This window comes from Zalophus californianus, chromosome 16 (assembly GCF_009762305.2).
Source record: "Zalophus californianus isolate mZalCal1 chromosome 16, mZalCal1.pri.v2, whole genome shotgun sequence".
Lineage (NCBI taxonomy): Eukaryota > Metazoa > Chordata > Mammalia > Carnivora > Otariidae > Zalophus > Zalophus californianus.
Genome location: NC_045610.1, coordinates 19,487,896 through 19,503,813, shown reverse-complemented (window position 1 = coordinate 19,503,813; position 15,918 = coordinate 19,487,896). Strand labels below are relative to the sequence as shown.

The 15,918-nt window shown below is 36.5% G+C and overlaps 1 protein-coding gene across 1 annotated transcript in view; it reads right to left on the bottom strand.

The window, feature by feature from the left end:
* The window catches only part of NF1 (neurofibromin 1), a 276,385-nt gene that overhangs the window by 30,620 nt on the left and 229,847 nt on the right, over positions 1-15,918 (bottom strand). The window contains 10 exon segments of the mRNA XM_035724594.1: positions 1,740-1,841; positions 2,371-2,485; positions 2,630-2,691; positions 2,934-3,148; positions 3,841-4,120; positions 4,284-4,424; positions 5,519-5,712; positions 9,091-9,293; positions 11,612-11,952; positions 12,544-12,976. Of these exon segments, the coding sequence (XP_035580487.1) occupies positions 1,740-1,841; positions 2,371-2,485; positions 2,630-2,691; positions 2,934-3,148; positions 3,841-4,120; positions 4,284-4,424; positions 5,519-5,712; positions 9,091-9,293; positions 11,612-11,952; positions 12,544-12,976 (2,086 nt within the window).

Below are 15,918 nucleotides of genomic sequence, written 5' to 3'. Positions count from 1 at the left end.
TCTTATTAATTTTTCCAAAATAAGTTTCTTCTTCTGTATTTGCCTACTGCTAATGACACTATTCTATACCAACCTTCCTTATTTTATTTTTATTTTTTATTTTTTAGATTTTATTTGAGAGAGAGAGAGACAGAGACAGCGAGAGAGGGAACACAAGCAGGGGGAGTGGGAGAGGGAGAAGCAGGCTTCCTGCCGAGCAGGGAGCCCAATGCGGGGCTCGATCCCAGGACCCTGGGATCATGACCTGAGCCGAAGGCAGATGCTTAACTGACTGAGCCACCCAGGCGCCCAACCTTCCTTATTTTAAATGTGGATTCTTTTTGCCTCCGGGCTCCCTCTACTCCAATCTGCTGTGCACACTACTGCCAGAAGGACTGTTCTATGTCTTCCTTTTGTCATACTACTCATCTGCTTGAAAACATATAGGTACATTTCCAAACTCCTTTCTGAAGAATCTTGAATGTTAGATTAGTTCTAACCAATCTTTACAATCTTCCATCTCACTATTCTCCTGCAAAGTTTCTCCCTACTACTAGAATGGTCTACCCACCATCCCTTTGTTATCCCAGCATTCCTATACGATCCCCCTTCTGTACATTTGCTGTGCAAGGCTTTTCCCCTTTCTCTACACTAAATCACACTTATCTCTTTAACTTTAGTTTAGACTACCCTTTTAACTTTCTTCTCACCCTTACCAATATAATATCTCTTGCTGTTCTGAGTTAATGTATTTTGGGGAACTCTTCTTCAGCAGTGTGGTAAATGGGAAAATACACAGACTTTAGGGTCAGACAGCCTTGGCAGAGAATCATGGCTCTGTCTTATTAGGTATGTGACTTTGGGCAAGTCACTTAGCCTTTCTGAGCCTCATTTTAACTTCTAAGATGAGGATAAGAGAACCATTTTGTGCAATTTAGGATTAGAAGATATGTCTGTAGAACCTGTAACTCAATACGAGGAACATACAGGTATTTATTTCTCTGTAATCTCCCTCATCTGACATATCTTTGTATTCAATTCACATAATTACATAACTTCAGAGTTGGAAAATAATACTCTGCCGTCATCTAGTCTAGTTTACTCATTTTATCAATTTGGAAATGAGCAGGTCATTTAACCTAACTGGTCACAAAGCTGAGATGAGCTCAGACCATCCAAAAACAGTGGCTGCATCATTTTATTCCTTTTAAATATCATCTTCATTTAGCGCCCAAGCTCTCTTAATGACCCGGTATACTTCCCCCAGCTTTACATTTCTCCACAGTAACGATCATGAACTAGCAATACTATGTATTTTACTTACTTTGTTTATTACCTATTCACTTTCCAACTCCCACACTCACCCCAAGAACATAAGCTCCATGAGGGCAGGATGTTTCATTAGTTTTGTTCAGGTACTACATCTCTAGCACCTAAAATGGTACTTGGCACATAGCAGATGCTCAGTTACTACTTACTGGATTAAAGAATTAAGAATATATACCTATTTTTCCTTTTTACACTGATGAGACAAAATCTTACAAGCTCTTGAGAACATACACTCTCCATACTTATTCTTCCTCTAATGTAAATTCTTCAAACAACTAAATTTAAAGACAAGGCAGTTCTACTTTAATTTCAGCTTTTTCTTTATAACTTCTTCTCAGTCCCACTTACTTTCTGAATTCTTTGACACAAAATAAAATAACATTTAAGACTGACGCCCAAAATGAATGTACTCATGTCTATATAATAATTACCTTATTAAGAAGTGGTTGTAACTTGGTTAGTGCTATTACTGTGGCTTCTATCAGAACTTGACTGTTGTAAGTATCAGGTCCTTTTAAGCAACTCTCAAGTGCCTTTTAGGGAAACAGAATTTTTTATTTTACTTTCATTGAAATAAAACATTAACTCCTAAACTAAATCTCACAATCAGTTCAGGAACAATTCCTTATTTAGTAAGTGCTAGAATCATTTCCAATGCTATGGTGTTCTTGGTAAATAGGTCATTTGGGTTTTCATTTTTAAGTATTTCTCTATTATAACACAATACACATTATGCATTATTATATTAGTTACATATTATATAATTTTATATAAGGCTAGTTTTACCATATAAACGCTTTGAAAACTGATAAAATACTAAGAGTATCTTCTTAGCAAAAGAGACAATACATACTTTCTTTTAAGATACCTTCTTTAGAGGGTTCTTTACTTCAAAAATTACGATAAAGAAAATAATTCCATCTGTTGTTTAAAGGTTTAACAAGCAACATACAAGCAACATTTTATTAACTTCAAATTTAGATGTCCCTTAGAAAAACACAAGTATGCTTTACAACTTGAGAACCACAAATATTTGAGAGGGAGGAAAGGAGGGAGATGTACCTTGCTAAGAATACGGATAATCTGCTTTATCTGCCCATGAGACACACGTTTGCTAATACAGCCAAAGACAACAAGAGCTCTTGGTTGCAGTGATGGATTATACTGGAATGCAAATCTGCAATTAAAAAGTCCAAAGAGTTCAGGAAAAACCTTTGTGTTTATATATACTAAATAATTAATTTAAATACTGATTATGCAGTAGTATTTATCTTTTCAACAATACACATACTTTTGCAACTTAAATTTATTTGGGACCTACCTTTGAGCTAGTTCTGTCCACTGGTCCAGCCACTTGCATGTTGGAATATCTCTCATACATGCCTTAAAAAAAGGATACTCTTAAATATATTTGTGTACATAAATGTTTTTAGAAACATTTAAATAATGTTCATTATAATGTCATTAAATAAATGACATACATATTACCAATAAACATGTTCCATGGGAGTGTTTTTATTTAAGCATTAAGCACAGAACAGCAGAATAAACTATTATTTCTTCTTTATAGTATTAGTGGATTAAAAAAAAAAGATCTCAGCTTCTTATCATTTTGCCTAATGTACCTCCATGATCTCCAACAAAGCTTCTGTGACTGTTTCCAGGGAAGTCAAAGCAAAAGTCTCCCTTTCATAGGAGCCGGGAGAGAATGACCTGTCCCGGTAACTAGAGCGGAAGGCAATGACGGCAGCTGACTTGACTTTGCTAATGCCAAACAGCAGGTAAAACTTGGGTAATGAGAACTCCGTCAAACTGAGTCTCAAAACTTGCTTGGTCTCTTCTGTAAAAGAAAAAAGGAACAAGGAAAGACTTTAAAGATATTAACTTTTTAATTCTAAAGTGCCCAATTTCACTTTGCTTTTAGAAAACTTGAAAATCGTATCAAAACTACATAGTCATGCTCCCTACACCAACCCTCTAGATACATTCTGCTCAACGCTCACTGCTTTAGCTCCATTATCTACAAGTTCATGCCAGTAACACAACACCATCAACTGCTGCGGAGTCTTTAGCTTCTATGGTTACAACAGTCTACCTGACAAACGCACATAGAAAATCTTTGCTGTAGAGGTGCCTGGGTGGCTCGGTCAGTTAAGAGTTCGGCTCTTGATTTCAGCTTAGGTCATGATCTCAGAGTCGTAGGATTGAGCCCTGCATCAGGCTCCATGCTCAGTGGGAAGTCTGCTTAAGGACTCTCTCTCTCTCCCTCTCCCTCTGTGCCCCCCCCCACCAACCCCGCCACCTGCTCACTCTCTAGAGAGATTTTAAAAGAAAATCTCTGCTATAGCTTGAAATAGAATGGAATTAATTTATTCTTTTTCTTTCTGATAATATTTCATGTATCATCACCAGCTTCAATAAACAGCTAGTGTTGAAGATAACCATAATAATGAGTAAGATAATTTATGCCAACTAGGTGATATAAAATGGAGAAATGAATTGCAAAACACAAAGTACTTTCTGGGAACTTACCACTAAAATGAAGCTGTGAACAAGTACACAGAGAGTGAATGATATTAATGACCAATCCATGGGTGGAAGCTCTAAGGGAGAGCGGCCCTGTGGCTACTAAGAAAGTAACAACGTGGAAGAGGTAGGGGAGATGAGCTGCCACGTCAAGGGAATTGTTGAAGGACAGCATCAGCATGTAGCGTGCTAGAATAGCAATATCGTCCCACATAAGATGTTGTTCTAAGGTAGGAGTTGGAGATAAGCATGTCTTGTCAATTATTTTGCACATCCTTCCAATAACCTATAAAGAAACAGAATTTTAAAAAACACAGGGGCTAAAACAAAGTTTTATCACAAAATGTTTGTTTAACCTTAAAATGACTAGTTACAATACAAACAACCTTCTGGTAATAAAAACAGATACATCATGCCACAGTCCAGAAGGCAAAGGAAAAGTTGATTACCTTGCTTGAAACCAATTTCACATTTCCAGAAGCCAAAGCTACAGCAGTATCTGCCATCACCTCAGCTTTTATTGATCCCAGGCCACCTGTTGCACTGGTTTTGATGAAACTGTCTAGTACAACATCAAGGAGATCTGTAATCTAGTGGAAGAGGGAAAAATAACGTGTTTTGGCCATTCACTCTGCCAACTTAATTTTTACTTTAAAAATACTTCAAAAGCAGTAACCCGATCAACATGAAAATCCTATTTTACCTGAAGCCTCCAAAATACTAAGTTTTATTTAGAGACCTGTCAATAAATTTATCATTAAATATCCAAAGGAGGATAAAGATATTCACTCAGTTGTACTCAATTGCTTCAGAGATTAAAAGGGACCAATATCCAGAAATTTAAAATATCCACATGTATTATTTTCATCCACTAGCAAAGCACCTCTGTTCTCTCCTAAGACAGTGATGTATGATTAATATAAAATACAATTATTTTAAAATACAGGAAATGACATCAAGTACTAGGAGGTTTTGTAGAGGTATAAAACCAGCTCCATGGTCATTGCAAATTATTTGGAAGATTTGCAGCATTGTATGAGTAAGGGTATTTCCGCCTTAAGTGATTACTTTGAAGAAATGTGCACAATTCTTGTCAGATAAAAAATAAAATATTACATTGTATTCTGTATTTTAATACTGGTATCCTTGTGCTAGAACTATAAATGAAAGGTGTCCAAAATAATATTGTTAACAAACATCTACTGACATCTATGGAATGTAAGTACTAGAATATGTTATATAAAGCACTGTTTAGGAGTGTCAGGGTGGCTCAGTCGGTTAAACGATTTCGGCTCAGGTCATGAGATTGAGCCCCACATTGAGCTCTGAGCTGGACATGGAGCCTGCTTGAGATTCTCTCTCCCTCAACCCCTCCTCCCAACCCCCCAAATAAATAAAATAAACCACTATTTACTGGAAGCAACATCAGATTTTTAAATTCTATATAATTATGCCATGAAAAAGAGTACTAAAACAGTTTATTTCTGGCTCTGCAATATGCATTAGACATCTACAATTCTGAACCAAATCCAAGAATTAGGTGAGTGCATGCTTTTTGAAAGAGAGGACTCTCTTTTCTATAGCTATATCCCTAGTGCCCAGCACAATGTTTTGCACAAAGGGGGTACCAGATTAATATCTGCATCACAGAGGTACTAGACAAATATCTGAGCAAACTCAATACCTGCCCAAGGCTCCCCCATATTTTGGCTTGGATAGATGGGTACATCTGTTTTTCATTTATGGTCATTGTTATCAGCTTATCAAGAATAGCAGTAACTCTTTGTCGTTTGGCATCATCATTGTGTTTACAAAAACGGACTAGATTTGACAGCCATGGAGTCATGTATTCCAAACAAAGGTGTTTCAATTCAATACCTGGAAAAAAAAAATACACTATTAGCATAGATGGTCAATGAAAATTACATCGACAGGTATCTAAAAATATAGAGGATTGGAGAAAAGAAAGTAAAAGGTAAAGATCATTATGTAGAATCAGGTCTGGAGAAAAGAGATTTGGCCAATGTATTAAAGACAGAGATGAAGAGAATAAGCCATGAAGAAAATAATCTTAAAAGCCAGCTGGCCAATTTTTGGAAAGTTTTATCTTATTTTTCTTCTTCTTAATCATTTCTCTTCTAGTTAGAAATTTTATTAAGTTTTATTCTAATTGTATAAGGAATATGTGGCAATCATAGAACGTTAGGTGAAAGGAAAGCATCACCACAAAAATGAAACTGATATTAATATGCTGGTGTATCACCTCATCTCTTCTCAGGCTTTCAAAGCTATGTAGAGATAATGTACATTTATGTGTGTGTATACACATAAAACCCACCCCAAGTCCTCTACAAAAATGAGGACTACACTGTCCATGCAGTATGTTTTGAATATTTTCTTCAGAGATAAAACATGTTTTAACTTTTCATTTTGAAGTAAGTTTAGACTTAGAAAAAGATACAAAAATTCCTCTATATAATTTTATCTAGAGTCCCCAAAATACTTTTTTTATTGTGATAAAATGCACACAATATAAAATTTGCCATTTTTAAGTGTACAGTTCAGTGGCCCTAAGTACGTTCACATCATTATGCAACTATCACCACCATCCATCTCCACAACTTTCTCATCTTCTCAAACTGAAATTCTGTACCAAACCATTTTTGATGGTTTCATATTATTCCATCATATGGAAATCTGACAATTTAATTAGTTCTTTACTGTTTGACCTTTAGACCATTCCAATTTTTTGCTACTATAAATAATGTTATGTGAAGTTCAAAAGTAGGCAAAAAAATTTATGGCAACAGAAGTCACAATAGTGGTTACTCTTGGTGGGGGGTGGTACTGACTGAAAGGAACCTTCTGGATGCCAGAAATGTTCTGTATCTTGGTCTGGGAGAGGGTTTTGTGATGTATTCACACGTAAAAATTTATCAAGCTGTTCACTTAAGATTTGGGCACTTAACTGATAGGATATACCTGAATTTAAAAAAATCTAAATAAAAAGCAATGTTATAATAAACATCTGAACACTAATTCCTTAGGATAAATTCTAAAAGGTGGAATCATGAGGCCAAAAGGAATGAACATTCATAGGGGTCTTGACATCCATGTCCAAAGTGCTTTCTCAAAAAATTGCCCCTGTTCACAATTCCATAAACCATCAACACTGAATTAAAAACAAAGAAAAAAAAACCTTTTGCCAATTTGATAATTGAATGTTATCTTACTATTCTTTGTTTTTATTTCTTTGATTTTATTATGAACTTCTTAAAATATAAATATTCTTTTTTAGCATGACCTGCACGCTACTGTTGTTGATCCATTTTTATTAACCTATAAGAACTCTTCATGATTAAAGATATTAATCTTTTCTCATATTTGCTGCAAGCATATTTCCTAGTTTTTTATTATCTTTTACTTTTGTTTCTGAAATAGAGATGTTTTGAAGTTTTATGTAATCACTTATGCTCACCATTTCCTTTGATTCTACCACTTTTTTACTTCATAAGTCCTTAATCATCCAGAAAGCAATTAAATATTCTGCTTCCTCTTGTTTTTTTTAATGATTCCAGTTTTTATATTCAATTCTTAAATACAGCTAGACTTTACTTTGGTATCTTGTGGTTTGGGGGTGAAGATGAAGACCCAACTTAATTCATATCCCAGCCACATTGTTTAAATGATTTCATCTTTCCCCCATCCGTTTGTGACACTTCTTTATCAATCTGTTTCTCTTAAACTGATCTGACTGCTGATTCTTGAACACCTCTGTTTTTATTATTGTACTGTTAAATGTTCAAATGTCCACAAGTGTCTCTCAGTTTTCTTTTCTTTCAACATTTTCTTAACTATTCTTGTTTGATTCAAATGAAATTTATAAACATTTTAAGTTCTACCTCATTCTTTCTTTTCTTTTTTTTTTTTAAGTAGACTCCATACTCAGCATGGAGTCCAATGCTAGGCTGGAACTCAGGATCCTGAGATCATGACCTGAGCTGAGATCAAGAGTGGGACACTTAATCAACTGAGCCACCCAGGCACCTCAGTTCTACCTCATTCTTAGTCCTCAAATCCTGTAGCTATTTTGATGGGATTGCATTGAATTTATAATAATCTGGGAAGTGGGAAGAACTGTTCATCCAAGAACACAATATGTCTGTTCATTCCCTCAAATCTTTTAAAATATTTCTTAATAAAGCTTTATGCTTTTCTTATTTTGTCAGTCTTAACACATTTTCTTTTTAGGGTTGTATTCCTACATCTCTTATTATAAGTAAATATATGTAGTCATCTGGACTTGATGAATTGTCAAAGCTTTCAATTAGCTGAAAAATCAAGAAGTATGTCTGAGGGGCACCTGGGTGGCTCAGTTGGCTAAGCAACTGGTTTCAGCTCAGGTCAGGATCTCATAGGTCACTGGGACTGAGCCCCAAGTTGGGCTCTGCATTCAGCAGGGAGTGTGCTTGAAGATTCTCTCCCTCTGCCCCTCCCCCAACTCATGCACGTGCATGTGCTCTTTTTTATGTTATCTTACGGTTCTCAAATAAAAAAGTAAATCTTAAAAAAAATATGTTTGCAGAAAAAAAGTTTTATGTATTATGGAGAGAGAAAGGGGAGGGAAGAAAATGTCAGGAAATAAGCTGGAGGAAGAGCAACATGTTAAAAAAAAAAAAAAAAAAGAGCAACATGTATACCACAACAGGGTATGAAGATAAATAAATGGAAAGAGTGGATGTTAAATTTATAAGACTTATTAAAAACCAAGTCAGGAGTTGACCCTGGACCCTGTATTATGTGTCACTGCATTCTTCAGGAACCGTACATGACCAATAAAATCACAGTTCAAAGTCAACCTGACGAAAAGAAAAAATGACTATTTCCTTAAAATCAAGGAGACAACACGGATACTTCTTTCACTTGGAATAATCTGCTAAGAAGAGAAATCCTGAAGCTAACTAAACTGAAATAGTGTGAAAAATACTTTGTAAGTGGCTCAAAGACATGTAAAGTATCAAAAATCTTGCCACCTTGCTTTTATGGCCAGAATTTTGGTGGATTTTCTCAATGTTGTCTAACCAGGAAGTTCCTTCAGAGTTTCTTCAGTTGCAGAGTACAGCAGATGAAAAATTAGAAGAGATAAAGAACTGAAAATATAATCAATTATGATTTCACTGGCAAATTCTGAAATGAAAGGATTTTCTTTGAATCTTCTTAGAATCATTGTTAGTATTAAAGAAAATTATTACTTACTAGATTTGCTAAATCCAGAAATACACTCTTCCAAAAATTCTAAGGTGAGATGTGGCTCATTGGCTGCCAGTGTCTTACTAATAGAGACAATAAAGAGGGTGTTGTTGGCAGGGATGCATAAACCTGATGTCTCTAGTAACTGGCCCTCGATTTTTAAATTAAAGGTACAAGTTAAGGCACACAGAAGATTATAGGCGGCTGACCTAGGAGAAAACACAAACGAAATTGTTTTAAAACTTATTTTTTCTTATGATTCCAATTTTTTTTCATAACGTACAACTTATGATTCTACTACAAAGCATAATCAACTATTTTTAAATTTTATGATCAATGAGAAATAAGATGTTATGGTTCTATGGTAAATACAAAATACCCCTTGATCATTTAGGGATTATTTTTCATCATTTAGGGATTAAAGGGAGGTTCTTGACATTACCAGAAGGGCACTGTGAGGCTCCTAAGACAGGTAAGTATAAGACGTTCCTAAAAGACATTTTACTAGGATATAAAATATGAGAGGTTTATGGTCCTAAGGTGGATCAATAAAGTTAGAATAAGGCTCATCATATTTTCAATGAAGCCAAAAACTCAAATTGTGGTTCCCCCTCTCATCAGATCCATTTATAACGGGGATCATAAGAAGAGAAATGAGATGGCCCCTCAATCAAATTAAAATGTGAAAATCTTCCATCAGCACCTACCGAATTTCTTTCTCGATGTCCTATAAGACATACTACAAACTAGAGGTCAAAAACAAACATAATAAAATTAAGGCCCCCCTGTTTTTCCTTCCATTATACTTAACCACTGAAAACATAAAACAATGATATACATCCAAGTTCCATTAGAACCCAAAATTTCCCTTAGAAATGTCTGAAAATATACTTAAGCAATTTAGGACACAAGTAAAAAAACTTGCACCTGGTTTTCAAATTTTCATTTTTCTCCCCTGGATAGGGGAGAAATAGTTTGCTTAGCAAATTTCAGGTTTTCCTGACCTCCGAACCTTCATCATGCTACTATATTTTTGCAACAACCATATGGGGGCAAAAGCCACTGAAATTTAAGTCAGCCTAAAGGCTTTTTCTCTGGAATGACATGCTTCAGCAAAAAACAGAAGCTGTCAGTTCACTTTATTTCACAAGAGAATACAGGTTCACTGAAGCTAGTAACTGTTAGAAGATTATTAGCATTCTTCTATGAGGAATTTTGAATTAGAAATTAAAGGCAGGCTTTATAGCTCTATTTTCCTAAAATGAGAATATTAATATTATTGTTTCTAAGTTTGTGTATCTCTTACTAACTCCTAGGAATTTGGAGTTATACCATTGACTTTTATTCTGTACATTTCAGCAGCTATAAAGAACCAGGCCTGCTCAAACTGGGGTAGGTCAGATTCCTTGGAGATAATGAAAGTTAAGCATACACACAATTTTATACATAATTTCTGGGAGGCCCGTCCAGGTAAAGAAATCTTGATTTCCGCCCCCACCTTTATTTAAGAATCGGGAATCCTAAAAGGCCCTCTTATAAAACTTGGGCTACATTACATTATACCCTAGGGAAGATTTTTTGGAGCTAAGAATTTATATCTGTAAAAATCTTGACAGTCCCAAGGAACCTGGGACAAAGAATTATCCCAACACAAAAAGCAGAGGGGAGAAAGGAGGGAAGGAGTACAAAGACACATTGGCAGAGAGAGAAGGGGTGGGAGGGGGAGCTGGGAGGCAGTCATACTTACTGAGCACAAACTGTTTGCTAGGTGCTAAAATATACTGCTACACATACTATTTATGAAACCTTTGTAGGTATATAGGAAAGGCACCGTTACCCTTATTTTGAAAATGAGGACACTAGAGCTGAGAGAACTTTAGTACCTTGCGTAAAGTCATACATTGTAGCAGATCTAGATTTAAACCAAATCTACTGACCCCACAGGCCACGCTCCTTCCTCATTCATGTTCAAATTATTAAATCTAAACAGAACCAATTATACCCTGTCAGATGACATCTACATTTGTCTTAAGACTTCTTTCAAGAACTTTGTTCAAGTCATTATAGGTGGAAAGTATGCAATGTTACTGTTTGAGTTATTGCACATTAAGCCCTCCTTTGTCAAACAATAATAATCTATGAGGAAACTTAATAGTGATATACTTCTGAACATGAGAAAACATAATTAGAGAACTCAGAAGGAGAAATTTAGGAATAGACCTTAAAAAAAAAAGGCTTTTTTGGGGGGTTGGGGGTGGGTAACAAAACCAAAACTGCTGTATAGTCTGTTTCAGATGAAAGTTTCCTGAAGAAAGAACATGTACTGGTTTAGTGTGAATCACCCTTCTCAGAATTCCACAGTTCATGTGAATACCCCACAAACTGATGAGGTCACACTGGTTAACCAACATAGCATACCTTCCGATTTAGAGCATTAAGGTAGAGGCCGTATTAAAAGCTTATTAAGTGGTCTCACTAAAAGCAACAAACCCTGAAAAAAGTTGTAGTGAATTTTTAAAAAACCTACCGTAAACTAGGGTCTGAACTGCCTAAATTAAGTAATGCAATATTGAGCAGCGTCCCAGGGACATCTTTTGGCCGAATCTTGGTGTGCTGGGGGATGGAGTCAGGCTGCGACAGCTCCCAGCGTGTCCGAATATGAATGATAGACTGGACAATGGCTTCGCACTCCTGGTGCATGAAGGTGAGTGGTGTGCCCTGGTTTGCAATGGTCAAGGTGAACTGGTTCTCATCCACCAGGCATATCTCTTCAATTTCCGAAGCATAATAGATATCATTTAGAAAGACTGATTGCCCCAACACTTTTGTCCGCTCTGCTGAGGTTACCTGGACAGCAGTAGAACCAACCTGGAAAGTGATGGTGAGAGGGCAGAGTGAAGAAGAGTTAAATTCCATTATATAGAACTCTAAGAGAGGCTCTGAAAACCAACCAACTGACTGACCAAACAAATATCATGTTTGCCATTTAACCATTTAAGGAAGAGTTACTGCCAGTGTTCAAATGGGTTCAAGAGTTATTGTGATAAATGCTCTCAAAAGAGACTGAAAACATTTTTTTTTTTAAAAGTTCAAGAATCCCATAAACAATCACTGGTTTTATCCTGGTTCATGTCTCCCATTCCACAAAAAGCATGTAATAATCAGAAGAATTCTCAATTGATCACTTCCACCCTCTACACATTCCTACCATTTGACTGATAGATGGCAAACCACCCTCTCTACAACACTCCCCTGCCTCCAATCCAACCTAGAATATAATTAAGTGTATGCCTCTCCTATCTTCCACAGGACCTCCATGAAGATAGAAAGTTTAGTTTTCCTCCATCTGGACCTACTTTACATTTGATCCACTGCTACGGGAACACCTAGGGAGGCCAGTGCAGTCTGGTTAGCCAAGAAGGGTGACAAATCATTTACCTCATGTAGAGTGAAACTTACCTTAATAGAAACCTTGGTGTCTTTGTGAGCTAGCTTGAGAGCATTGTGGAATACCTTCAAGTCCTCTTCTAAAGCCAGCGTGGCAGCAGGCAGTTTCTGCTGTTCATGCTCTATGTGCTCAGCCAGTTTCCCAGGACAGTCTATGAAGATGAGCCTTTTGCTGCCTTTGAGGCCAGTCAGCAGCCGCTCATGATACTTGGTATACTCCCTGACCCAGGAGTTACAGTTGTAGATATAGACTGCAGAGACATTGTCATAAGCAAAGCCAGGAAAAACAACAAACCACTTGGAGAGAAAGTCCGTTTTAAAGCGATTGCTAGGCCCAGTATGGGTAAGGTCCACTACAATTTCATATGGCTTTGCATAATATGGCTTTAAAGTCAGCAAGACGTGGTATATCAGCAAATCACCATTGATTTGACCAGTTTTAAACCTAAGGAAGATGACAAAAAAAGGACACAGATTGTTAACAGAGTTCTGAATAAATATACAGAGGCTACTAATCTATTTTATTCCTTTAATTTTCTGATGAGCTTTCAAGAGAAAACTGTAATAACAAAAAATTACGTAAAATATAAATCCATTTTTAAAAATCAGTTATCCTTTAGATATTGAGAAACAAGGCTGAAGTAAAATCAAAGAGACAAGTCTCCAATTCAAACACTCTTGAGCAACAACAAACTTGCACACCCCAGATAAGCAGAGGAAGGCAGTGAACACTGATTGGTTGCCTCTAGGCCCACCGAATTTCCCAGGTGAACAGTTTGGGTGGGAATGACCCACCTGGAGCCCTGGGGTGATCTGAATGGCTTTAGTCAATTTGTTTACCCCACCTTGACCAGAGAGGTTCAGCAATGACCGTATAACTCAAATCAGGACAACCAGAGCCAAAAAGGCCCAATTTCAGAAACTTTAGCTGTAGTTGGGAATTGAGACTTTTTCTTTCCCGGTATTGATAAACAAAGGAACACATCGCCCTGGGAGTTGTTAGCTCATACCTTGAGATATGAAGGGAAAGCCTGCCTAAAAACTGAAGAAATGGAGCAGAGAAATGAAGAGAGAAACTGGGGCCCTAGCCATTTCATCTGACCTCTAGATAACGCCTCTCCTGGGATCAAATTTATCCCTGGACTATTGAGTTGATGAGCCAATGAATTCCATTTTTTTGATTAAGCCATACTAGGTCATAAGTTGCTTACACTCAAAAGAATGCTGATCAGTGTGAGTAGCCAAAGTAAGGACCATCAGAAAGACCTGAAGAACACAGTACTAGAACTTCAAATCAAAACAACTTATATTAATTTGGCCCAATGTTCTACACTTGATGACTCTGGTAAGGACTACAAAATAGGCTCAGATAAATATCTCTACCTCAGAATTTTTAATCTTGTTGGGAGAATAGATAAAAATCAAGTTAAATGATTTTAAAATAAAATATTTCAAGATCAAAGAAAAGGTATGAGATAGTATGTAATCACTTATCAAATGAATTGCAGAGAAAAATAGTTCAGAAGAATGGAGAGATGAACACAAACTAGGTAGTCCTTGAAAACTACATAGATGTTGTGGCTGAAGTGGGTGGGAGAAATTCTGAATTCAACAAGAGCAGGGATTAGCAGATTTAAAAGAGAGAGGTAAAGAAAAAAAGAAACATAACTAGATGAGATGTGCTGAGGCACGTCAGCTAGTTTAGCTGGAATGAAGGATCATGTAGAGAAGTCTTAAGAGATAAAGCTGGACAACTGCACTACTAAGTATTTACCCAAAGGTTACAAAAATACTGATTTGAAGGAATACATGCACTCTTATGTTTACAACAGCATTATCTACAATAGCCAAATTATGGAAAGAGCCCAAGTGTCCATCAATTGATGAATGGATAAAGTGGTATATATACAATGGAATATTACTCAGCCATAAAGAAGAATGAAATCTTGCCATTTGCAATGACATGGATGGAGCTAGAGAGTATTATGCTGAGTGAAATAAGTCAGAGAAAGACAAATACTGTACGATTTCACTCATACATGGAATTTAAGAAATAAAACAAATGATCATAGGGGTAAAAAAAGAGAGGCAAACCGGAAAACAGACTCTTAACTACACAGAACAAACTGATGGTTAGCAGAAGGTAGCTGGGTAGGAGGAGGGTTAAATACGTGAGGGGGATTAAGACGGGCACTTGTGATGAGCACTGAGTGTTGTTAAGTGTTGAATCACTAAACTGTACGCCTGAAACTACTATGACACTGTGTTAACTAACTGGAATTTAAATAAAAACTAAAAACTAAAATAAAATAAAATTGAAAGTTTAACTTTAAAAAAAAGAGATAAAGCTGGAAAAATACATAACAGTTAAATTGTGAAAGGATCAAAACTAAGAGATTCAGGTTTTCTCCCAGAGGCCCAGTATTTCTCAGAATATATATATATATACATATATATATATATTTTAAGATTTTATTTATTTATTTGAGAGAGAGAGAGACAGCAAGAGAGGGAACACAAGCAGGGGGAGTGGGAGAGGGAGAAGCAGGCTTCCTGCTGAGCAGGGAGCCTGAAGTGGGGCTCCATCCCAGGACCCCGGGATCATGACCTGAGCCGAAGGCAATCACTTAAATGAGCCACCCAGGCGCCCCTCTCAGAATATATTCTGTGAAGCACCAGCATCAGAATCAACTGTGGTACTTGATACAAATGCAGTCCGTTTCTACTACATATGAATCTATGCAGTGGGGCCCGGCAATTTTCACTGTTTTTAAACAACCTTCTATCTGATATTTATATGCACAAATATTTCTGAATCAGTGCTGTAGTGTCAGGGAGTTATTCAACTTTATTTTTGTAAAGAAAGAGGTGATATGATCAAAGGAAGTGATATATAGAAACTCTATGAAGGAGTTGGGGCTAATAAAAAAATACTGTAGTCTAGGTATGGCCTAATAAGGATCTAAATACTATGGTGACAGTAAAAAAAGAAACCAATTCAAGAACATGAAGGAAGGACCAACATGATCCAAGGTCTGATCAGGGCTGAAAGAAGGACTTGAATTAAAAGGACTCACTATATACCAAGCCTCTGAGATCACAAAGAAGGCTGCTATCATGAACAAAAACAAAGAGATCATGAGGGGCAGGGACTTTTGGAGAGAAAATGAAGTCCATTTTAGACATACTGAATATGAAGTGATGACAGGACATTTAAGGGGAAAGAGTGTGTATGTTTGTCTGTATGTGTATACACTAAACCACATAAAAACTTATTCTGCCCCATATAATCTAAGTTTACTAGATATTTTCTCAAGTCATTGTTGTAGTTCCACAATTTGAGATGTTGGTTATGTATTTCACTGTTTCTATTATCTGACCAATACC